This window comes from Muscardinus avellanarius (genome assembly GCF_963383645.1).
Source record: "Muscardinus avellanarius genome assembly, chromosome: 7".
NCBI classification, from domain to species: domain Eukaryota; kingdom Metazoa; phylum Chordata; class Mammalia; order Rodentia; family Gliridae; genus Muscardinus; species Muscardinus avellanarius.
Genome location: NC_137793.1, coordinates 14,301,068 through 14,327,513, shown reverse-complemented (window position 1 = coordinate 14,327,513; position 26,446 = coordinate 14,301,068). Strand labels below are relative to the sequence as shown.

The window sequence follows — 26,446 nt, the reverse complement described above, 5'->3', positions numbered from 1 at the left end:
GGCATTCAACCTCCGAGCTACACCCCCACCCCTATTTTTTATTCTTTATTTTGAAACCAGGTCTCACTGAGTTACAGAGGGCCTCGCTAAGTATGTGAGGCTGTCCACGCACCAAGATCCTCCAGTCTCAGCCTCCTGAATGCTGGGAGTACAAGCGTGCGCCACCACACCCGGCTTTACTTACTCATTTATTTATTTTGGTCCTGGGAATTGAGCCCAGAAGCATTCTCCCTCTGTGCTATATCCCCATCCATTTATTATATTTTAATTTAAAACATCATCTTACCAAGTTTCTGAGGCTAGCCTCAAACTTATGAACTTCCTGTTTCAGCCTCCTGAGTACTGGGATTATAGGCATGAACCACCTGCCTGGCTTATTTATTTATTTTTATAACATAACAGAAGTATCAATTAAATCTTTCTGTCTTTTAAAATATGCTGATGTTTTCTTCTAATTAAGTAGACACACTTGTGTCCCTCACTGTAGCACACCACAGATGCTTAGCCATACCTCCTATGTCGGGCCGGAGCTTATTATCATACCCTTCCAGCAGGTTGTTTAAGATGACAGTGACGTCACCCTCGGGAACTTTTGGAGTCAAGACCCATGTTTTGTTAGAAGCATAATCTTCATAGTCATCATCAGATTTTTGGCTAGTAAAGCTAAGGAAACAAAAAATATTGGTCAAGAACAACATAGACTACACCCAACTTCACTCCTACCTCAAATCATTGGCAGCAAAGGAGAAATGGGAAAAATTATAGGAATGTATAAAACAGCAAAAAATGTTCACCTGATTCGGAATCTAATTATTTAAACTGTACAGATGAGTTAAAATATACTAACATGTTCTGTCTGGTTTTCCAAAGTGCTCTGCCCTCCCATCTATAAATAAACCATGTGCTATCATTTATTTTTGCCTTTCTGATATTTGATGTTCTTCCTAACCACCTGCCCAGACTCATAAAGGACATATTAAGAGAAAAAATTAGTGTGAAGATGATGCTTAAATTATCATAATGTAGTCTAAGAATTCAGGTATAATGTCTCCTTCTTCCTCCTGTGAGAAGTTAACTTGTCCCAACTTATTAATGAAAGTAAGAGAGTGAAAATTAGATTCACTCTCACAGACCTCTATTGAATTACTAAGGAGGGCTTAGTCTTGCTGCATTTGCCTCCCCCAGGGCATGTGTATTTGTGTATTTTTTTCCCAACTTGCACTGAAGCCAAGGGCTGTTCATTTTTCTTAGATTGTTAAGAACCTGGTACCGTGAAAAAGAAAAATGTACTTGTAGACCTTTAAGTTGCCCTCTATTATAGCAAATGTTCACAAGCTGGAATTTTACACAAGTGGCTGGATACTATAATCATATAAATAAAATTCCCTATTTTGACTAATCAAAGACTTAGGTAATATTCATATTGTCCAGTTTCATATGGCCAAACCTGTCTGAAACCCTCTCACACAGTTCAGATGGAAGTAAAGTAAGGAAGAATTTGTAGGAGTGAACTTGCTATAGATTACTTTTGCCTCTGCCTCAGGTAAGTTCTAACCCCTTCTTCTCCCTGCATAGGACAATTATATTTCCCAGACCCAGAGAAACACAAAACTTGGCAAAATCTCCCATTGTCATTTTTATCAGTACTCTGTGAATCTGTAGTTTAGGATAAAACTTAAGAAGAAAAAAATATAAGCTTAAAATAAATTCCCCTATCTCTAACTTCAGTTTACTTTTCTGAATATATGGTATAGAAGAATTTAATATGTGAAATTGCTACATTACCATATATATGAGTATATAAATGCATTATATGTATGTTATGTATATATGAGCTATATTACCATATATATGAATATAGAGAGAGACTCAAACCCATTGTCACCATTTTCAATCATAGTTCAGACATTGATACATTTTACATACTCCATAATGTAGCTATTTTATATATGTATATATATATATATGTAAATATATATAAGATATATGTGTACATACATAAATAGCTTCAATATTTGTGTGTTTATGCATATATATACTCTCATGTATGCATATATATGCTTATATACACATAAATACTTATGTGAATATGCATACATGTATATATACCTACAAATATTTAGATAACTAAATATTGTAGAAAATGTTAATTAGTGTGGATAAGAATAAGGATAGCCAGGCATGGTGGCGCACACTTGTAATCCCAGCACTTGGGAAGCTGAGACAGGAGGATCACACAGGTTTGAAGCCAGCCTCAGCTACTTAGTGAGGCTCTCAGCAAATTAGTGAGACCCTGTTTCCAAAAAAAATATAAAATAAGTCTGGGAGTATAACCCGGATGTAGAAAAGCCTTTCCCCAATACTACAAAATAAATAAGGATAGAAGATGAAATTTTAAGTGTAATCACCGATATGGATCAATTTAGCAAAAGATTATAGTCATCTCTTTAATTATTTTAATGCTATAAGAAGCACTATAAACACATGTAGAAAAATATAAAATAGCCAGGGTTTACATCATACACTTCAGTGAGCGTAGAATCCTTAAACAAACATTTATTTAATAGTGTCCCACAGCAGGTAGAATGGGCTGGGTAATGTTCAACCTGCTTTCAAAGGGAATGACCTCACTGCTGGCAAAGAGACTAGTTCTCTGCTAGGAAAATCCCTCTGGAGACTCAGTCCATTTTTTCAGAGTACAGATAAATTTTTCTAATAGAGTGCAAATCTAGTTCCCCAAATCTTGATAGTTCAAGGAGAGAAAATGACCTCTGGCAAGAAAAATTTTAATTTATTTAACTCAAAGAGAAAAAATATGTTGAGCCCATCAAATGTCATAATAATGGAATTTAATTATCATTGAAATCATTCTTGCAAAAGTACCTTTTTGAAAAGTCTCTCCCTCTCCGCTTCTCCCCCCCCCCCTCTCATCTGTCAGACATAGGGAACTTACTGTTTTATTTAGTGGTTGGGGATATTTAACATGATTTTTTTTCCTTGGTTAGAGTACCTCTTCATCCTAACAAATAAATAAGCCAAATGTGCTGGTTATGTGTTCCTTTTATTACAACTGTCTGTCAGACTATCAGGGGATCAAACAATATATAAAATTAAAAGATAGGGCATATTTTAATGCTATTTTCCAGATTTGCACCAATGATTTTCTCAGAGTCATCTAACTGGATGCCAAAAGAATAGTCTAGTAGATTATATAGAAGTATAGTTACAGATATTTTTTTCACTCTTCAAGATGTCTACTTAGCTACAGAAGGCTGAAAACAGAGAAAAAAATCAAGAACATATCTGTGGGTGTTAGAAAGTACTAGGTTTGTTTTCTGATTTCATGTCTTATATCTTTTATGACCTTGGACAAGTTACTTAACCTTGCTAAGTCTGAAATATCTTTAAAAAATACTAGCACTCATTTCACATTCTTGTGCAAGATTAAAATAATGCTTATTAAGTACTTAGCACAGTGCCTGGCATGGGGGAAACCGGTCCCTTAAAATTATTATTATAAAGTTATCACTGTTGGATTTATAAAAGAGCTCCAACCATGTAAGTAAATTCATAGATGCTACTACAAGAGTGTTATCTAATATGAGCTGAGTGAAACTAAAAGCAGATGCTTTCCAGGAAGAAAAAATAATGAGCCCCTGTATTACATATAAATAAGAGTTTTTCTTCTCTACAACTCTCCCAGCTGAGATCTAAATTAAAGAGGTTGATTCATAATCTGGAATTGTTTCTAAATTTGGCTTTTATAAAAAGAACCTCCTTCTTTCAAGGTTGGCTGTTTCTTTCTCTGGACTTACCCGGAAGTTAGAACCTCTGCATTTGTAGGCAGACTATTTTATTTGAGGATAATGAAGTCTGGCCATTTGCTGAGGCCTCCTTGAAATGGTACATGTCTTAATAATGCCTGGGCAGAAGTAGACTGGTGGCAGTTCAGTAAAATGGTCTTGACTGTTGTGTGTGTGTTAGCAAACCTGACCTTCTGGCAAAAGACACTTATCTTAATGCAAGTAATCGTGGTGGTCTTTAGTTTAAAATAATATTCTTATTGAGGGAAATAAATGAAATTGAAGTTACTCTCAAATAGCCATAATAAAAACATTTTGGAGGTCATCTAGACAATACTCTATGAGATGATGTTAGAAAAGGTTAATGACCTTTTCATTTCTGGAAAGTTTCAAAACATTGTTACAAAGCCATCTGTCCAAGAGACAGACCAGAAGCAGAAGCATTCCCTGGGAATCCCTGGAAATACAGAATCCATGGGTCCACCCAGATTCCCAAATCAGAATCTTTATTATAGCAGGTTCCACAAGACATTCATGTACATACTAACACTTGAGAATGTCTGTCATAGAGTGGTTACAATGAAACTTACTCTTGGCTATGTGTGTATGAGAGTGTGAAAGTGTATGTGTGTGTGTGTGTTGACATGGGTTAACAAAACAAATTTTCTGATTCCTGCCGTAGATCTTCTTAATTGTGATCTCCATGCTATAAATTAGATTATTCATTTTTATTTCTGTTTGTACAGTTTCACATATACATTGAGTTTAGATATAATTATAAAGATTAACTCACCTCAAAATCAATAAAATTGTTTTTATTTGAGAATAGAAGGAGCTTATAAAACAAAACACACTAGTTAGACATTATTCATCGAGAATTTGCCTAATATTATGTAAAATATTCTAAATATATGAATTGTGGTACATATTTTTGGATGTTTGCCACTGTGAGACTATGTATTTTCTGGATTTTTACATTTTCATTAAGTATTTCAGATTCTCATAGACTTTATAAAGTTCTATGTCTGGTGGATTAAAAACCTTGCACTCTCAGCATAGCAGAAGAACAAACATTTAAATGAGAAATAAAAAGTTACCATTTGATTGGTGTATCTTTAATTTATTGACACTAAATGCATCTTAAAGACAATATATATTTTTCTTTCCCTAACATGGGTAAGAAAGGTAGTTAAACTAAAAATAAAAAAGCTTATTTATTTTGATGCTCTGAATATTTTTAAATCACGAGCATTTTACTCTTTCATAACATGGATTTTATTAATGTTTTGTTGGTACAGTTTGGGTTGACATTTATAGGTAAAATCAATCACATGTGGGCATTTTATATGTCAAGATTTATCTCCCAAGATAAATATGACAGAAAAATGATACCGTTTAATGTTTATCTTAGAAATTCCTGTACATTGGGTATTTTCCTCTGCTAATGTTACCTTTAAGCTGTTAATACCACTGTGTATATTTTATAAGCCTTTATTCCTTTCTTTAGCCACACTCACGGGGACCCTGCTCCACAGCTCCTTCCCCATCTCATGTAGAGTCCAGTGGAGTCTTACTCCAAATCCATCAGTACTAGTGGGAGGTCTCCATCTCACATCATCATGCTACCTTAGAACTGGCTGAGTTCTAGAAACCAGGCCAAACCACAGTGGTTTGTGTACACGTCCCTCTCCAAATATCACCCTTGCTGTGTTCCATCGCTCAACCTAATACTTAGGATATCTTATACCATATTATCTTTGGAATTTCAACTCAACAGCATCTTCTCCCAAAGGCTGGACTTGACTGTATTGTCTACATTATTTGGCCACCTTATCCTTCATGTGCTCCAACCAGAAAACTGATTGCTTCATAGTATTTATCATGATACGTACTTACTGATGTGCCTATTGTTTATCTCCGTTAATAAATTCCATATTTCATGAGCATGTACTTCAATGAGATTATTAGACAGAATTATTTTTGTTAATTGGTTTTCTTCAGAGAAATAATTATATGAAAAATAGTTACTGTTAAACATTCACTTTTATATAGAAACAACCTTATAGAATTAAATTATTATCTCATTTAATGCTTATTTATTTATTTGCAGTACTGGGAATGTAACCCGGAGGCATTCTACCTCCAAGCAACACTCCCAGCCCTATTTTTTTAATTTTTATTTTGAAACAGGGTCTCAGTGAGTTGCAAAAGGCCTCACTATGTAGCCGAGGCTGGCTTTGAACTTGCACAGTCCTCCTGTCTCAGCCTCCCAAATGCTGTGATTACAAGTGTGTGCCACCATGTCTGGCTTATTTAATTCTTAATACACTTTTTTTCCAACTAGGCATGGGAGTGCACACTTGTAATTCCAGTATTTGGAAGGCTGAGACAGGAGGATTACATGTTCAAAGCTAGTCTCAGCAATGTAGGCTCTCAGCAACTAAGGAAACTATATTTCCAAATAAAAAAAATAAAGTAGTGTTGGTGATGTAGCTTAAAGGTAGAATGCCCCTAGATTTAATTCCCAGCAACACATACACACACACAAACACACACACACACTCACACACAACTGACATTTTTATAATTATCTTCATTTTTCATGTGAAGATACAAAATTATAATTACAACTAAACACTTTAATTTGCCAAAACAAAAGGTGTAATCATTATGCTGCAAGATTTTAAAATTAAATTGGGACCAAAGAATCTGGTACTGTATTGCATCAAACAATAAGATCATCTAAAATAAAGAACTCCTTTAGCTCATTTTCCTTTAGGAGGATAAATTAGTTTATCCCTGAGCTCAATAGAAAATATGGCACCTTCAGCACAAGGTAAATAATATCTGAATTTTATAAACTCGCCATTGAAGATCCCAATGATTTGATCTCCCCATATTGAGGAATAACAACAAAGCTTGAAATTTCTCTTAATGGATGTGATAGCAATACACTGGCAGGAACAAGGCACATTGATAAGCGGGTTAATATCAAATGGTGCCCTCTGGCCTCTACTATGGAAGGACTTTGTGCAGGAGCAAGTAGAGAAGGGAGTATACATCCCCAGAGGACTTAGAGAACTCAGTGTGTGGGGTTGGGATGGGGACACCATTCTTTACTTCCAGGAGAACCAGGACACAGTGGTATTTCATGAACAGGAGAACTGGATTATGAGTAGTTCTTTTTTGTGGACCATTAAGTAGCCTGTGGCATTCTCTACCTCTCAGCAAGGCCTGTAAGTGACCTGTGCAGTACTTATCGAGAAGGCTATTCCATTTGTGTGTGTGTGTATGTGTGTGTGTGTGTGTGTGTGTGTGTGTGTGTATGTGTGTGTGGACACACGAGTGTGTAGTTGCAAAAAAGGTAGAAATGAGCAGGAAAGAAAAACATTCTGAGAGTAAATTGTCCTATCAGAATGATTTTCTTACTTCATGCCTAGTTCAGTTCTTTGACATTTTAATACATTTGTCTATTTGACTAGATCAGTTTTCAGATATATGTGAATATATTCTAGTATATAAAATAAAAATTTATTTTATTAACAAGCCATAGATATCCCATATCAAGTAAAAATTCATGGGGTTGTTTTAGATAAGATGAATATTGATTACAGGTATCAGTATATTCAAACTGAAATGGAAAATATCAACACATATAATTATAAAGAATGATGTAGGGTGGGCTTCAGGAGGCTTTAATTCAGCTTTTTCACTGCCTATCTAAAAACTCAGATCTACACTTTCTCTTCTGTTCTTCATGGTGTCAGCTTCAATCAAATCTTGGCTGAACAATGTGGTCACAGGTTGCTGGCACTGACCCTTCCTTGCCAGGCTTCCTTGTCTGCATTCATAAATAATAGGTGAACTTATGAGAGCTCTCTCACAAAGAGTGAAATGCTCTTTTTTCCAAAAGCCACCAGAAACTCTCGTTTTGTGTGCCACCAGTCTGGTTGAGATCATACATATGAAGCCAATACCTATAGGGAGAGGATGAAAATAGGCTGAGGTTTTTAGTCTAATTATCTCTCCTACTGCTCGTCTCAAAGTCAGAATCAGCTTCCCTGAAAAAGCCTGGGGTATTCACAGATACCAACAGAAATTTGGGAGTTTGAGAAGGTAGTGAAGAAAAATGCAGAGAAGGCAGCCTCATGCTCACTCTGGACAACGGCATGTGATAGAAGGAAAGTCACCAACGTGAGTGCATGTTCTAGTACACTACTCCTAAAGTCTTTTTTCTCTAGGTTTGCACCTTAATGTGTTTTACTGCTATTTGTCTGTTTTAACCCTTCTCAAATAGAAGTGGAAGAAGGTGGAGTGACTAGATTTCATACACTGCTGGAAGAAAAAATATGTTGACATTGTGTGTTAATGATGGCCATCTGTATATTCTATGACCCAGACATTTTTTTCCAAAGACTTATTCCGAACTAAAATGCATGTACATGTCGACTAAAAGATGCACATGAAAAAGTACAGTTGCACTGGGGAGTAGCACACATACCTCTGTAATCTAAGTACTCAATGGGCTGAGGCAGAAGGACTGTAGGTTTGAGGTCAATCTCAGAAACATAGTAAGACCCTATTTCAAAATAACACATAAAGTTGGATGATGGGTTTAGTTTCGATGTAGAATACTCTGTATCTAATCCTCGTACCAAAATAAAAAAGAAAAGAAAAAGAAAGTTCACAGTTGCATTATTGGATTAGTTGTAGAAATGGATAAAACCTAGATCAACAATAGAATGGAACAATATTTTATATTACCACAATTAAAAATTATACATTAATATAGCTTGTGAATGATTACTGCATGCAGAAAAATAAATCCGAGAAGTAAAAATCTGAGCAAAGACACTGTACCTACATCCTATATACAAATATACTATTCATATGAAATGTAGGGACAGGAAAAAACAACTATAGTATTCAAAGTAAGGACAGCAGTTACTTTGAGGAAAGAGAAAGAAGAAAAGTGTGATAGCAGCAAAGACATTTTCAGGGGTGTTGGCAATACTTTATTTTCAGACTGGTTGATGATTATATGGGTTTCTATTTCAATTTGTGATAACTCACTGGGCTCTATTTATGTCTTATGCACTTTTGTGCAGTTTACTTCCTAGTAACAACCAAGAAAAGGTTAAAATAATTAAATTTAAATGTCAAGGTTAGAGGCAGAACATCAGGCCCCTAAGGGCAAGAACTGTTTCTAGCCTCAACAATGTTCTTTTCCCTGATCTTTGCAGTTTTCAAAATGTTGAATGAATCAAGGAACGTATGAGTTATTTTTAAAGAAGACTCAATGTTAGTGAAAATTAACTTAGTAAAATGGATAACCTCTTTTTATATTCCTGTCTAGGAAACAATTATAGCCAATATTTAGATAAGTTGTTTCTATAACAGGCTACTGCCGGTGTGTTATTCATGTTTGTTATTATTCCCTTTATTAAATACTATTGATTCTCTGCAAGAGAAAACTCAAATTAAATGCAGTGAAAATATTTTTTTTCAATAAACTGAAACAAGGTCAAGGCTAACATGAGAAATCAATTCTAAAGTCATCACAACTGCCTATAACTGTTGAATAAGGAATGATATAAACATGTGGATGGTGAATTGCAATTAGCATCAATGGGTAATTTATTAGCATTAACTGGTATATTTCTAATATCACTTATTTATGAAGTAATATAATGTGCTTACTTACAAAAATGACAAATATAGTATTTTCAGTTTCCTATTTCATAATAGGAATTTTTTGTAATAGAAAAGATGTTATGGAGACTTTTTTCCACTTAACCTAAGGCTACATAACCCAAATGATTTTAGGTAAATAGGATAGCTCATCCTACATACAGTACACTGATAAGGAATTTTTAAGACACCATTGTGAAGTATGTCCATGAGTATCTGGACCTAACACAGAATTTTTTTCCTATGAGAAGTCAGATTTTATCAACTACACTAGTATTGCTATTAGAATATAATAATAGGATGGTTACAAGCTGAATTAATATGAGAGGTCATCTCCTTCATTCCTAAAACACTCATGGACTCTGCAATCCACATTATATTCTGACAGTAAAAAAAAAAAAATCCAAGACCATTTTTAACACAAAGATAAACAAAACTGAAAAGCTAATGTCAGAGAAGGATGTGATTGTTTACCACCAAGAAATAGTTTAAGAAGAAAATACTTTGTATTTCTTCTTTTATATGATGACTATCAAACATTAAGAGTATACAGTGTCCAATACGCACTGAATGTTAACTGCTGGATTCTTAACCCTGGCTTCATGTTAAAATTACCTGGAGGACTTTATGAAAATGCCAGTGCTGATGGTCAGCCTTTTAAGATACTGATTGAACAGGTCTGGGACATTGGTATTCAGTTAATTCTAAGGTATGGAGAAAATTAAGAGCTATAGAAAGAACAAGACACAGCCACCTGGAATTTCTTCTTTCTTTGCTGAGAATAAATAAGCACGTTGGAAACTGCTCTTAGCCAATTCAGATGTCACTTACTATACTGTTTCAGAGTAAACTAGAAATTTAAAATAGTACCATCCTCAAAATTTGCATCCTATTATGAAAGCTGAGACTACCTGTCCCTACAACACAAGACAATCTTAAGTGTCCCATATGCACAGCATTAAAAGAATTTAAAAACATAATTTGAAAGTTTTCACCTTGTAATTTTCTTTTAGCATATCTAATTATATCCAGGTTAAAAAAATCTCAGTTTATTTGCAATATGTCTGTAGTCCCTCTCTCCATTTACTAATTTCCTTTGTAAAGAGAGCAATAACAAACCCAGCACAGCTGATAGACAAATATATGTAATTAAACCTTGATAGCATTTTTCTGGCTTAATTACATTTATTTTTCAGTTATCTTCTATTATGAAAAATTGCATTAACTTTTCAGGATTTTAGTTTTATTAATTGCATTCAGTAAAGTAATTATATTAAAAGATATAGTACTTTACAGGCCATACCGGAGCATCTCAGGTTCAAAGCCAGTGTACAGTAACTGAGTAAGACATTATTTCAAAATATAAATAGAACAGGGCTGGAGCGTAAATCAGAGGTCGAATTCCCCTGAGTAAAATGCAGAGGAGGAGGGGTAGGAAGAGGGGGAGAAGGAAGAGAAGGAGGAGGAGATAATGATGGTATAAAACTGACCTTCATTTTCATACACTTGCTCTCGGCGACCTTTAAAATATCCTAAATTCAAGACAGTTTATTCATGTATTTATTTCCTATTCAAAATGCACAGATTTTGTATACTCCATCTGTGGGCTCCTTGCAAATATTTGAAAACATGTGCATGTTTATGAGCATGACCTTTTTTTGCTATAAAGGGAACCAAAAGTTTTATTAGCTCCTCAAAACATTTTTATCCTAGAAGAAAATATGTCTCTTACCCATAGAAATTGAGATATCTAAGTGAATACAGAAGCACACTGATAGGTGTAACCTTCAAGTCAAGCTGGAGGTGCTGACAGACAGGTTAGTCATGCCCTACTTGGTGAGAATGTTTTATTATTGTCTTGCAATTTTCTTTAAGTGTTATCTTTTTCTAGATGTTCAGATATTTGTTTAATTTCCACAAAGAAATGAGAATTGTTTTGATATCAGCAAAGCACTTTGTGCTTCTTTTCATCTGTAACTACGTTTTGCAGAGAAGAGTCCAAACTATAATCTGTTAACTAGGGATAGGAAAAATGATGTAGGTTCTTCATGGATTGGGAGATGTGGATAGGATAGGAAAGACACAAAGACAAAAATGGAGGCCTCAATACCAATTTAACCATTAACTAGAAACTACCATATTACTTCATTAATAAAATTCCTCAGCTCTTAGAATGATTATTTTTTAAATTCTCTACTGAGGGTGAACACAAGTTAGTGCTCTAGGAATATATTTGAAAAGTCCAAAATTATTCTTATTCCAAGAATTCTGAAACATTATTTAAAAAAAAAGGTCCCACAGAAATTTTAAATAATTCTAAATTTCTCATCTTCACTCCAAGTTTAACTATGTTTTAAGTAAATGGGCATGTTGGCTTCATAGGCTAATAAAAAGTTTCCATATTAGAAAAAGGCTATTTATATCCCTTATAGATTGACAAGTTTATATTATTTAGCACTCACTTGGGCTGGAAGTATTTTAATGAATTTGTATTATGAATTTATTTTTATGAATTCATATTATGGAAAGAGTACCTCAACGAAACACCAAGATAATTTATTGCTTTATTTCTTTCTAAAAATATACTTGTATGCATTGTAAACATACAACATAGTCCTGCTCAAAGTGATACAATCATACATGCACACACACTTGCTATGTTTTTCTCTGCACTCTGCCCCGCTCTACGCCTTCCCATACGTGTTTGTCAGATTGGTGGTGACACCTTTACATATGGATATAGCATTTTTGAACTATTTTTTCTAAGCCTCTTTTCCCCCTTCCTCCCTTTCCTCTCCCACCTTCTTTGATTATTATACCGATTTCTCTCCACCTTAATCTGAATTCCTTTTGTTTCCTACTTTTTCTCTGGTTTTCATATATGAGAGAAAACATACAACCTCTGACCTTTTAAAACTGTATGTCAGCATAGCATTCTCCCACTCCATCCTTCTTCCTGCAAATGACATAATTGTGTTCTTTACTACTGCTTTTTCTTTTTCTTTTCTTTTTTTTATGGTACTTTGGGTAGAACCCAGAGGCTTTCTACCTCCAGGCTATACTCCCAGACCTATTTTCTATTTTATTTGGAAACAGGGCCTCACTAAGTTGCTGAGAGCCTCACTAAGTATCTGAGGCTGGCTTCGAACCTGTGCGATCCTCCTGTCTCAGCCTCCCAAGCACGGGGATTATAAGCATGCGCCACCACACCCAGCTACTACTGCTTTTTCTGAGTAATGCATCATTCTCTTTTTCAAGAGCCTGCAACACAAATTGTAAGTTTTCTATAGAATCTATGCTCTTCTCTCCCATCTTCTCTCTTATTTTTTTCTAATATTTCCAATATATTCAGGTACATAATCACCAGCACTGTAAAAGCGAAACATATAAGCACTGAAAAAATCATGGTAAATACAATTAATTATATATTATTAAGTAAAATAAAGGAAACTTAATTTGTCTAGGAAATATAATGTGATCATTTTATGTTAACATTGTTGAAAAACAATGTTAGCTAGATAATCACTACTGTTTAAAGCCATTATTCTTAAACATGTTTCTAAATTATCACGTGTAAATATTTAGGAGTAAAGTTTCTGAGCAGTATGTTGGACATTTTATCTTATAAGAAATTGCCAACTTGTGTTCTGTATCTTTTTATATTTCCACTAGCAATGTGTGAGAAATTCCAGTTGTTCCACATATATCCTAATGTTCATTCTTGTCTGCATTGTTTTTATTTTACATATTCTAATAGGAATGTAGATATTTCAAATTGTGGTTTAAATTTGCCTAATAAATAATAGCTAAGATGTATTCATTTGCCACCTCAGTAAGCTATATGTACCTTACATGTGAACTACATGATTCTATTTATATGGTATTCTTGAAAGAATCTTCAGCGATGAATAGCAGAGCACTTTGTAGAGTTACAGATGGGGAATAGTGGTAACTAAAAACAAGGTGGGTGAGGATATTCTTTTGGGGATGGAGTAAGAAGTTAATACTTAATAGAATTTATATAGAAGCTAAAATTCATATAGCTGTGCCTCCAAAATTGTCTCTGACCTGAGATTCTTCTGAAATTTACTGATATTGAAACATAAAGAAAGTAAGCTTAAAAACTTAAAATTATTGATAAAGTAGTACAGTGGTTTGTTTTTAATTTTGTGCTATGAAATCTCTCTCTCTCTCTCTGTTTCCCTCCTCTCTCTCTCTCTCTCTCTCTCTCTCTCTCTCTCTCTCTCTCTCTCCTTCATATCTCCAAACTCATGAAGAGCCTATAACATAGGAATAGAAGCTTACTTTCTTTTCATTGCCACATTGAAGTAAGCTTAGAATCAGTAGCTTAGAATCAGTAACTTCTCTAGCACCAGGAGAACCCTCTTTAATAACTTAACTGTAATCTCATGAGAAATCCTAAGCCATAATCACCTAGCTAAATTGCTTCTGTATTTCTTTTCTTTAGAAACGTTAAAATAAAAAGCATTTACTACTTTAAGTTGCTAATTTTTGGATAATTGGTTATGTCAACAGGTAACAATTGCTAAGACAGATGATATAAAAAATGATAAGAATATGGAGCAACTTTGTGATGCACTGGAAAAGTTGTTTGGTTATCTTTATTTTATGCCTCAGCAATTTCATCAAAAAAACCATGGAGACAAACTACACAGTAATGTTATGGTAGCCCTCCCCAATGAACTCAAACTGGAAGCACTAAAAAGAGAATAGATACATACGCTATATCCTATACCATGGCATATAAAGCAATAAAACCCCCTCATGGGGTGAGCAACATCAGTGTCTCAAAAACATTACATTGACCCCAGTAGTAAAGCACCTGAGACAGGAAAACCACAGGTGTAAGGATAGCCTCCTCAAGTATCAAGACTCTCAGCAACCTAGAGAGACCTTGTTTCACAACAAAAACTAAAAATAGGCCGGAAGTAAAGCTTGGAGATAGAATGCCCCTGGTACCAACAAAATAAAATAAAAAACATTACGTTGAACAAAAGAACCTAGGCAGAAAAAGTGCACACCCTGTTATTTTTGTCAATATGTAGTTGACAAGCAAGAAAAAATAGTCAATGTTGATATGAGCCAGAAGAAAGGCAGATAAGATAAAGTAGGAAGAAATTCATCTAACTGCACATTGAACTTTAAGCAATTCGTTGAATCTAAATTATGTCTCTATTTGAACGTATAGTTTGTAAGAGGAGTCTCTCAGTTATGTGGTGAATGAATTGGAAGGTATTGAAACTGGTACCAGAAAGTTATTTTGGGTGTTGATGTAGTGATCTTGATGATGGGATTTTTTTTAAATCATCAGATCTATGAGACACACAGAGAAATTAGGGTTAGCCATGACCTTGAATAGAAAAATACCAGATTGTATTTTCTCCTTTCTCATTATTTCCAGAAGATTCAATAGCCTGCTTTCTTTTTATTCTGAACAAACTACGTTTCACCTTTAAGACTAGTAACCTAAGTTTGCTCTGAATGAGTTGAATAATTTTGCTTAGCAACTCAATATCAATGGCTAAACAGCATCTTCAGGGGAAAATTTTTTTTTCATGTAGTTAGGAAAGTTATCCTCAGGAAGAAATCTTATGTAATGGTAAATATGTTCCCACTAAGTCTTAATTCATACTGTTAGAGATGTTATGTTTACAGAAATGGTGTGCTAAAAATTAATTAGAAATATAAGAATTATAGAAAATAAAAGACTTTTATCCAATTTGCTTATTTTAGTTTACTTATTGAAAGCAAGAGGCTGAGCTAGGTGTGGTGGGACACGCTTGTAATCCCAGCATTTGGGAGGCTGAGACAGGAGGATTGCGGTTCAAGGACAGCCTCGGCTCCTACTTAATGATGCCCTTTGCAACTCAGTGAGACTCTGTTTCAAAATAAAGAATAAAAAGCAGGTCTGGGTGTGTAGCTCAGAAGTAGAATGCCCCTGGACTCCATCCCCTGTACTGCAAAAAGAAAAAGGGAGAAAAAAAAAGAAAAAAAACAAGAGGCAGAATTACTAAAAGTTTTCTAATTAGAAAAATAAATTTATCTTTGGTAGGCTCCCCAGATTTAGAGCTTAACAAGAGTAGAGAGGTTAGTTATGCCTCTAGGATATACCTAGGAAATAAATAATGATCTGTAGTAGTAACAAAACAAAAAAACACAATAACAATAGCCACAACAACAGTGTCAGGTCAGAAATGTTTACTCTATGTCAAGTCTCTAATATGTATGATGGCAATTAGTGCTCAAAATATAATCATAATATTCCCTTTGTATATGAATAGACAGAGGCAATGTGAGATTAAATAAGTTGGCTGAGGGTTACTGAGTAACAGATAAAAACGTTAGGCATGTGAGTACTGGCCCAGTGTGTCTTCATAGCTCAAGTTCTTAAGTAGCACACCCCATCTAGGAACTGATGGTTTAATTTTATGTTTGTTTGTGTTTGGCAGCCATATACAGTTGACTTCAAGCAGATTCTATGAAAAAGATGAAACATTTTTCTTTCTTTAAAAAAACAAATGTCAGAAGAAATAAAGCATTTTCTATAGCATTCTCTTATATTTCATGGATCCTAGTTTCTAGTTGAGAAAAAATAAATTTCAAAAATACTAAAACAGCATAGTAAAAATAAAAAGTCTTATCACTGACTCATGTCTATAACTGAGAACTATAGGAAAGTAGAACACAGAAGATAAGAGAAATCGGGTGTTTGTAATATAACATTGAATGGCTAGTGTAGGTTTGTTGAGAAGTTGATATTCAAGCAAAGACTTGAGGGATGTGAATTATACCATTGATATTTCTGAGACATGCATTGCATATGGAACAGAAGTACATTAAATAAAATGTTCCTTATTATTATTGTGCCTGGAATTCCAAACCTGAGAAAAATAGGTAATAGATTTTGTGGTCTCATTTAATATAAATGTGGGAGACTGCTAAGAAAGGGCACAGCTTGCTCAAAAAGGCCACAAATCAGTCATGAGTACCTTCTCCTTTACCTGCTTTACATCTGTGCAATAGAAGTTTAATGATTTAATGAGATAGGAGCTCCAGAAGCCAATTATTAACCTAAGAGTAGAGAGAACTGTGCAATTTTATACTTTATATTCCTATGGAGGTGCTTTGATCCACTGCTATCTTAGGATAGGGGAGAAAGAATGTAGGCAACCCAGCCAGGTATGGCATAAATTTGCAACCCTAGTACATGGGAGGCTGAGATAAAAGGATCACAGGTTTGATGCCAAATTCATCAACTTACTGAGACTCTGTTTCAAAATAAAAAAATAAAAATAAATCTGGTGGTCTAATTCGAAAGCAGAGCACAACTGGGCTCATTTTCCAGTATCAAACAAGAAGGATGAGGATGAGGATGTGGAGGAGTAGGCAGAGGAGGAAGCAGAGGAGGAAGAGAATGAAAAGATGAAAGAGGAAATGATCTTAGGGAAATTTGGCTCGTGCTTTCTCTATACTGTGAATATCCTATTGACTGCTGTTGCCTGTTTTATTCCTGGAGAAATATGAAGGTTCGTTGTCCGTTTTTTAAAACTGTTATCGGTGTGATAGAATTATGCATTGTAGTAGGATCCAAGGATGTACATTCATTCATGCATGCAGGACTTTTAACTGTGAATCTAAGCAAGAAAGACCTTCATTTCTTTAATTTCATTGGTAATTTTATTTGAGTTTGTATATTTTATTTTCCCTTATTAATTAAGTGGATACTAAAAAGACAGCCACACTGGACCATCTTACAAAGATAGCCTGTTTAATGTAGCAATACTAGCAGCGTCAGGGTGGATATATTTTTGAAGTGAAGTTGAGGGAGGCCTTACAATTTCATTCTTCACACATTACCTTCCAGGTCAAAAAATAGTGTGATTCAGAAGGAGGGGGAAAGATAAAGAAAATGGCCTCCGTAGAACCCATGTAATCACTACCACCCCCACATGTGAATGAATGACTCAGCCTTTCAGCATCTGTCAGAAAATAGTAAAAATTAAAATCTTTCTGTTCTTCTCACTCTCTTCTCTCCTTCTACCCTATTCTTGAAGAAATAAAGCAGCTTAATACAAAAAATTGGGAGAGCATAAAAAAAAATTTTAAAAATTGATTCAGTCTGCAAAAGTCTTCAGTTGGACCTGACCAGAGAAGAGAGGAAGAATAAAACTGAATAGGAGATTCTAAGATCGAGTTAATGAGATTTTAATCCCAGAAAAATGAAATTATTTTAAACCCTAAAGTGAATGGGAAACCTTTGGAATTTATCAGAGATATTGGTCAAGTATAAGGAAAATGCTTGAAGAAGAACGTACTTTCTATGCCATACCTTCCTAAGTACAGCTGGTTCAATAAATCAGTCATGGAGTAATTCAGACAGATTAAGCATCATCTCAAAAGCTAAAGCATGAAATTAAAAATCTTTGAATTAATATTAACATCTAAACATGGCTACAATTCTGTTATCATGTACTCTCCACATTTTAGAGGAGGGCATCACATATGTCAACATGTCAATGAAAAGTCTTATAGATATAAAACAATCTTATCTGCAGTGTTAGGAAACTTCCATAAGATAGTTTAGTTTATAGGAATTACTTAGTTATAGGAAAAACTAAAAAAAAAATTGAGTTTTAAAGTGTCCAATAATTTGGTAAATAAACTATGGTTTTCTGAGGGAATTACTTAAGTAATCTAAATTATTATTTAAGACATTTATTATGGACTTGAACCAAAAATAATTAATTCTGTAGATACAAAATTTTAAAAGGTTAAGATGTGTCTTATTAAAAACAAAAAGGATTAAAAATAAGGAATACAGATTTCTATCCACAAAGAGGCACTTAAAAGGAGAGGATTACTTAATAAAATGATAATTCTCACTCAGATTCATCTAGATGTGGTTATTAACTCTAAAATTCATCCCTTTAAATTTTCTTTACTAAGAGGTATTGGGAAGAACATCTTTCTATTAAAAAAGAGAAAATAAAGCCGGGCGTGGTGGCGCACACTTGTAATCCCCGCGCTTGGGAGGCGGATACAGGAGGATCCGCAGTTTCAAAGCCAGCCATGCTGGCGTAAGATACCCTGTTTCAAAAATATAAAATAGGTCTGGGAGTGTAGCCCGGAAGTAGAAGGGCTTCCAGGAACCCCAGTACCACCAAAAAAATAAAAAATAAAAAATAAATAAAAAAGAGAAAATATATCTGAATATATCTTCCAATTCAAAAAATTCTTTATTTGCTTTTTCATTTGGAGGAGAAATACATATGCACTCAGCCTTTTATGTAATATTTTAAAAATATATTTAATATAATTCTGTGAGACAGAAGCATTATGTTAAAGTTTAGATTTACAGGTATGTCCTTGAACTCATGACTCTGTCCATGTTCAGTAATGATTCCCTGAGATCTCATTGGCTTTTTTTGATAGAATACTTGAGAATAGTGAATGAAAATAGGCTTAAAACATTTGGCAAGTTATTGACATATAACTACTAGCATTTCCTTTCCAATACCTAAAAACCTTATGTTTCTAAAATCTCCCATATGTATTTTTATAAGCCAAATATACTGTGTTTTGCACTTAATACTAAAAAGTTCCAAATGAATTCATTTTAATAGTATATATAACTAGAAATAAATTTAATGCTATTTTATTCATATATTTACAAATAAATTAATATTTCTATAAATCATTGCAGCTCACTGCTGATAAACATAATAGTCACAGTTTTTCTTCTTGACTATATTATTTGACTATATATATACATTGAATTGCCAAAGGCAGAGAAGATGTATCAGTAGGAGGGGATAGTAAGAAATAGATCTATATCCATGCATATAGCTTGGAGGTCTTGTGTTTACACAGACTATTGGGTAAAAAGTGAGTGGAAGAAAAATGCACAAACCAGCTATTGATTCATAAATTGAGGTTTTGTAGAGATAATGCCATATTACAGAATTGATTTATTTCATCATCCTTGATAGAATTCCTTATCTATTGTATAGATACTTTTAAATGCTAAAAAAATTAACATTTCAAAATTTTATACACCTCTCCTTCTTCAAAAAAACTCATATCATTCATTTTTAAGTATTATCTTCTGCAGTTAACAATAACAACTCCAACTTAAACTATGGTGATCATAAAAATAATGTCAGAATATAAAACCATCCAATTAGGTAATATAGATGAGTTTCAGCTGGTTTAAAAGTCTTGGATTCTCTGTCCTATGTCTTTACCATACTAGAAATATGCTCTATCCTCCCATATCACCATGTAACTCTCCTTTATAACATTTTCCTCAGTTAATTTAGTAATTATTGTTACAACACTCTAACCAGTATCTCTCACCACTGCATGAGATGGAAAACTCTATGACCATAACTAACATGGCTTCTGCTGCCTCTAATTACACAACTAGTCTTGAGAGCAGACCTGGCTAAAATGCTATTCTTTGAGTATATTAAGAAATTTTACATTCATTTGTACTTCTTATATCCATGGTTATTTTTTTTATCAATTATGTATAGCAAATTATTTTCCGAAGCAATTTATAAAAAGGATTGGCAATGATTAAAAAGAACACAAAAACCTATCTATCATTTGTTTTTTTCTACTCAAAATATATTGACTGTTGGCATAATTGTATTGAGTTGGTTATGGACATTTTATATAAATATGCCTAAAAAATGTAAGGAACTCACTCTATGTTTAACGTACTGCACAGACTTTGGTTGTACATTGGCACGTGGGCTCATGGTAGGGTTTCAGTTATTACAAAGGATCTTTGCTTTCAAAATATCCCTTGTTTTCCCCCACTGTTGTTATTTGGTATTCATATGATTTAAGTAAAGAATGGGTAAGGAGTGTAATATTAGGGCTACTTATTTAGCACGTTTACATGGTACTTTTTCTATGCAGGGTTATACAATGATATTGTAATAATATAGAATTATTACCACATTTTGTGTTCTGATAGTATAATAGCATAGGGATTAATATGATTTGGAGTTAAATTTTATTTTTACCTTATGCCACTAATGTGTATCTTAAAATGAGCTTTTTATTCTCTTTTAAAGGATATTTATTCTCTAGTGTAATAAAATAGCATGGAACAAATGAATAAAAAATAACCCTCTCTAGAAGTCAAAGTGGAAAGATCTTTTGTGTCTCCCCACAATACAAGAATTTTCTTACACTTTGAAGGAAATACAGTGACTACACCTGTGTGCAGTATTCACCCGGAATGCAGGAAGAAGAATCTTAATCCTTCCATACTTCTAAAAGTCAAGAAGTTTTAGATAAGCTCCTTCATCTCTTTGTATGTCATTTTTTTACAATTCTCAGAAGGAGAAAAATAGCATTTTCCCTCATAAGAACATGGATATAAACATTGTAAAAATTGAAGTCCCAATATACTTCTAGAAATTATGATTTTTTTATTTTTCTAGAATTTAAAACTAAAGTGTTTTGATATTTGATGTTGTTCTAAAGCAAAGTTAATCAAGCAGTTGCTTGTGTGACTGAAATGATTAAAAATATGTCATCCTTTAGTATCTATTTATTGGAAATATACATATATTCCATTTTCCCATTCAATAAATGAAAATATCTGTAGCATTCTGGTAATATCCCTAGCATTCTGTGTAGTTTACATATCTTTCTTTTCTTTTCTTTATTTAATTATTTCTGTTATATTGGGGATTGAACCCAGAAGCATTTTACCTCTGTTATATACCCTCAGTATTATTTTATTTTTTGTTTCAAAATAGGGTCTTTCCAAGTTGCTGAGTGTCTTGCTAAATTGCTGAGGCTGATCTTGAACTTGAGATCCTTCTTTTTTAGCCTTCCAAGCACTGGAATTGCAGGAGTGAGCCACCCCATGCTCAGGGTTATTACTTTTCTAAAAAAAATAATTGTAAGATAACTGAAGGACAGTATGATAAAAGTAACCTGAAAATTTGCTAAATGGGAGGGCAAGATCTCTTTAAAAATAAAATAAGAGTGCGACACAGTAATTACATTTGTGGGTAATGAGTGAATTACAAGTTAAACTGTTATATTACATGGACATAAACATTGAGAACATATCTTTTCTAAATATTATTTTTGGTGCAGGACCTAAATATTGTCATTTAATATGTTCCTAAACTCATAAAACAACTGAATAACAAACCATTTTTTTCTAGAGCTTTTCAACAACACAATAAAATATATTTTAGTCAGAGTGTAATTGGTGAAGACAGATTTTTCTCAAATCATTCCAGAATAGATTATATTTAACATTTCCATTTATCCAAGGGGTCTATTGGACCTAAGATAGCCATTCTAGTTTTTGTTATCTGAAGATAGAATCAGAAAATTATAAATATAGAAACTGATACAAAAACATTATATTTTGCTGGAATGATGCATACTTGGGGTTCCCCAAAGTACTGCTGTCAAGTTAGTGGATCACAGATGATTGATTAAAAGTTATAAATAAGGCAATCTGAAAGTTTGAGTACTATGTATATCTTTGTTAATAAGAAATTAAAGACCCAGGATTTTAATTTGGATGGATATTTGCCTTCTGCTAAAAAAAAATGTATCCTTTTGCTCCTGGTTTATAAGATATCTATATATACATTCATGAATACACATTTAATCTTCAGTATGACTCTGGGAAGTAGTTATTGTCAACCATATATGATAGACTAGGAACCCAATTTGTAGTAGTAATTTATAGAAGTTAAAATTTCTGTAAAATTTACTCCTGGGATAAAAAAATAAACATTAACTCTTAAAAAGCCACCTGAAATATTTCTGTTCAGCAACAGCTAAGAACAAAATATTTATAAAACTTTAGTTCAACTTTCATTTTTAAAATCAATGCTAGAACTTTAAAGTTTAGCCTGATTATTAAAAATTCATTACAACGTCTGTTCAATCTATCTTTAAAAAACAATTCACCATCACTCTAAGTATATTATGAGTTATTTTATTCTAAGAGAAATAAAATAAATTATAAATGATTTTCTGCTGTATTTAAATTTTTCTTTCTGTTAGAGTAATTTTGAATTGAGAATTAATTTACATTGAAAGAATTTATAAATTTATGAAATTATTTATCAAACCTCTGCATGTATGTGAAGTACATAGAGTTTATAAATATACTTGCATACACATCCATACATGTATATATCTTTGATTTTTTTTTTAAAATGTTTTTCATACATGATGTGAGTTTATTAAAGTTTATATGTTAGTCCTCACTTTGTGGTTTTACTCAATGGTTTACATGTAAATAAAAAAAAAATTCTGAATATGACCAACTGAATTGTCAAGGAATAGAAATCAATGTGCTCATAAATATTAAATAAGGTGAGGAGAAAACTTTTTTAAGTTAGCTAAGTATAACTATTTTCTTCAAAGTAAGATCTAGGGTTCTTCTTAAAAGTGAATATCCTTCACTCTACTCCAGGAAAATAATCAGAATCATCCAGTGATTGGTTCAATAGTCTCCATTTTAGTTAAGTCCTTAGGTAATTCTTATGACGGCACTGTAAACAACACATGTGATGTTTAGACAACTTTTGAGTTTCTGAAATAGATTATTTCATTTCTAAGAGACAATAGCCACTAATATATTCATTTCAGTGCTTTATTTTCTTCTTTGTTTTACCTTTATGTATATATAATGTAATTAGTCATTCAGTATAGGAAAAAAGCTTGTTTTTTAGAGTTTTGTAAATAAAAATATCTTCTTAAAGTTTCTTTTATCTTTTTTCAACTTTTCATGTGATGATGTTATTACTGTTTAACACACAAAGTTCCCAGGGTCCCATTTTTTTCCCCAGTAATTACAGTTTTTTTTTTTTAGCGTCAGATTTACAGATCAAAGCTTCTGTTTTTATCCAGCCCTACTCAGACATTCAAGTGTTTTTTTATGAGATTGCAGCAAACAGAAACTCTGATCACATTCTCTGCACCAAACTGCAAGGACCCCATTCTCTATCATTACTAAGAAAATTTAAAAAAATATTATAGCAGAGTTTTTATGACAGAATTTTCATTACTGAAGACTTTAAAAATGATATCTGTGCTACTCTGATAAATTGAGAAATAAAATATACCAAGTATTTATTTTATATGATATTAGAATTAAAAGGTGGGGTTATTACAACAAGGAGACATCTTAAATACTGTAATATTATAAAAAATAAAATGAAGTATTTTTAAATAAAACCACTGGACCATTGGAGACAAAAATCCCTTAGAATATACTTCTTTAGTTAGTTTTAAAAATGTTTTCTAAATGGATGTGAGTAGAAAAGAAATATATATTCCCTCATGTCTTGTCAAGATTTTAATCCACAGGTTTTATACACTGTAAAAAATATAGAAAAGTTATTCTCTCTCAGCAAACACCTATGAACTCTCTACTTTCTTCAAAAATGACCATTTCCAATAAATGGCCCTCTTCCCTTCGGAGTAAACTTCTTAATCTTATACTATTAATAAAAATTATCTTCTATTTTTTATCATAAAGGAGAAATGTATGAAAGGTTTAGAAGAGAGAAGCACACACACCCTCCTTAGAAACTGTACAGGGATGCCTTTACTCCTTGTTCTGTCTGAAGCTCTTGTCAGCCATCTACATACCCCATCACCCGTCCTAGAGAATGGGGACCAGAAAAGCCATTGAGTTACTTTCAATCAAATAAAAATCAGTTTAACTATCCTCTCTTTCTGCTTATTTTGTTACAACTACTACATAGGAGTGTCAACTCTCAAGAAAACCTTAGGGTAGTGTAGTGTCTTTATATATTCTAAAACTCTTTTTATTTTTTTAAATAATTTGGGAGGTTGAAGAATAGGGAGAATGTGGGTTAATACTTTCGGGAGCATTATTTCAAAGTGGCAACATAGAAGAATGCAAGTAACACAAATAGTGGACCCCTAACCTACCTTTGGTCCTGGTTGGAAACTGTGACGTGGTGAAAGCTATTTATGTGGGGAGATGGATGGTGCACTGCACTATGTGAAGGGATTCTCCCTTGGTACTTTTGGTTCCAGAAAGTTCAAGGAAACCTAGATGTAAAGCATTTGGGGGCCCACACATGCTCGTGATTTTTAGGAGCCCATGCCCTCCCTTCCTCTCTTTTCTACTCTGTTGCAGCAAGAATATAAAACACTAATGCCCACTTCAGAATTTTGAAATCGCATGCATTCAGTTCAGCATGTTTTCCAAGACTGCAGCAAGACCAACTCCTCTCCAGACATGCAGTCCTTCTAAACCTTTATTCAACTACACCCCCTACTCGCTGTCCAACAGTCCCCCTTCCCTCCCAAGGATGGAGTATCAATCATCAGTACAGGGTCCCTGGGATTCCACGTCATTAGGGCTCCTCGGCTCTGTGGGCCTTCTGTCTGCTCCTATGGATGTCCTGTGCAGATTCAGAAGCCTCTTTCTGTGTAGCCCTGAGCAGGAGCGCTGTCCTTGGTGCTGATCCATGCTGCTGGGTCAATGGGGCTGGATAGAAAACCTGGCTGACTGAAAGCCCAGGTGCTGGCACAAGGGATACTTGAGTGTACTGGAACAGAGCTGCCCTCCCTCCCCCACCCCATCCTCCCTCACACATAGCTCTTTTTTGTGTGCCAGGACCCAATTTGTGATTTTCTCTTCCAGACCCCCTCCCAAATACCTTCAACATGGCCTCAAACGCCAGCGTCGATCAGCCTAGCGCACCTCCACATCACACTCTAGCAGTATCAAAATGCTATTCCCCAAACACAAGGTCTTCACCAGGCTAGCTTCACTGCTCTAAAACAACACACACACACACACACAAATTCAATAGACTAACACACGACCGTGACCATCCTCTTTCTTCCCTACTATTCCCGCCCCAGGCATTTACACTGCCTTATATATACAAAGACCCAAATCCTAGAAGAGTGATTTAAATCTGGGTGGTCTTCATAATTCCACATTCTCACCCCTTCCCCCATCTCTCCAGAACAAAACGACGCCTAAAAAGGCACAGCTTACCCCGGGTAGAGCGATAGCAGGAGCAGAATCCACACCGTCATTTTCTGTGAAAATACAGGAGTCCAGGAGTAGACTGAGCTTCCTGCGCTCCATGTATTTGGCGAACTCATCGCTTTTTTCCCCCCTCCCCTCTGGCCTCTTGCCTCTCACGGTTGCAGAAGAACCCCTCCCCTTTGTATTATTATTATGCTTATGGTTTGATGGTGGCTCCCCCCACCTGCCTCTAGTAGATCCCGTCACTGGGGAGATATATTGCTACCAGCTTCGGGAATTAATATTCAGGGGGCAGAAATAAGATCAGCACAAAGGCTTGCAGATACCATCAAAGCGTCAGCTCAGGCAGCGGCTTCCAAGTCCGGGGGAATAATATAATTGAGGCAGGGGGAGGGTGCAGGGAGAGATGCGCACCCAGACAAATAAGAGAGAAAAGGCTGGCACTTCTACGTTGCTTACACTCGCGGGAACTCCTCCAGCTCCATCATTTCAGATTTCACTTATTTGTTTTCCTTATTTTCCTGGTTTTCTTTTTCTTTTTCTTTTAGAAAAAGCAGGCTCTGTGTGTGTGTGTGTGTGTGTGTGTGTGTGTGTGTGTGTGTGTGTAAAAGAAATAGGAAAAAAATCACTAGAGTCTCTGCGTGATTAAGTATCAAGCAGATCAACTATGAGGTCAAAGAGGAAGTGGTGCATGCTGCAGCAGCGGGGAATTAACACATGCATGCTGTCTTGCCAGGGCTTTTTAACCCTTTGCTGCAAGCAGGGACATGGAATGCCTGCTGTTCACAAGAGATGTTTTAGCAAACCCAGGAACTGTAACACCAATGGCAGAAGGTTTGTCTTGTCAACTCTTCCCAGAATCCTTAATTTAAAATGGTGTAGTCTAAGAAATCTTGAT

General features: G+C 34.4%; 1 protein-coding gene across 6 annotated transcripts in view; it reads right to left on the bottom strand.

The window, feature by feature from the left end:
• GABRG2 (gamma-aminobutyric acid type A receptor subunit gamma2) overlaps positions 1–25,664 on the bottom strand; it is a gene marked incomplete at both ends in the record, with an annotated part of 94,449 nt that extends 68,785 nt beyond the window's left edge. For 5 of the 6 annotated variants that reach the window (XM_080698269.1, XM_080698270.1, XM_080698273.1 and 2 more), the window contains 2 exons: positions 512–663; positions 25,555–25,664. In XM_080698269.1, coding sequence (XP_080554395.1) covers positions 512–663; positions 25,555–25,664 — 262 coding nt within the window. The remainder of the gene's footprint in view (positions 1–511; positions 664–25,554) is intronic. The other variant, XM_080698272.1, reaches the window with a different exon arrangement.
• Between the last annotated feature and the right edge of the window lie 782 nt (positions 25,665–26,446).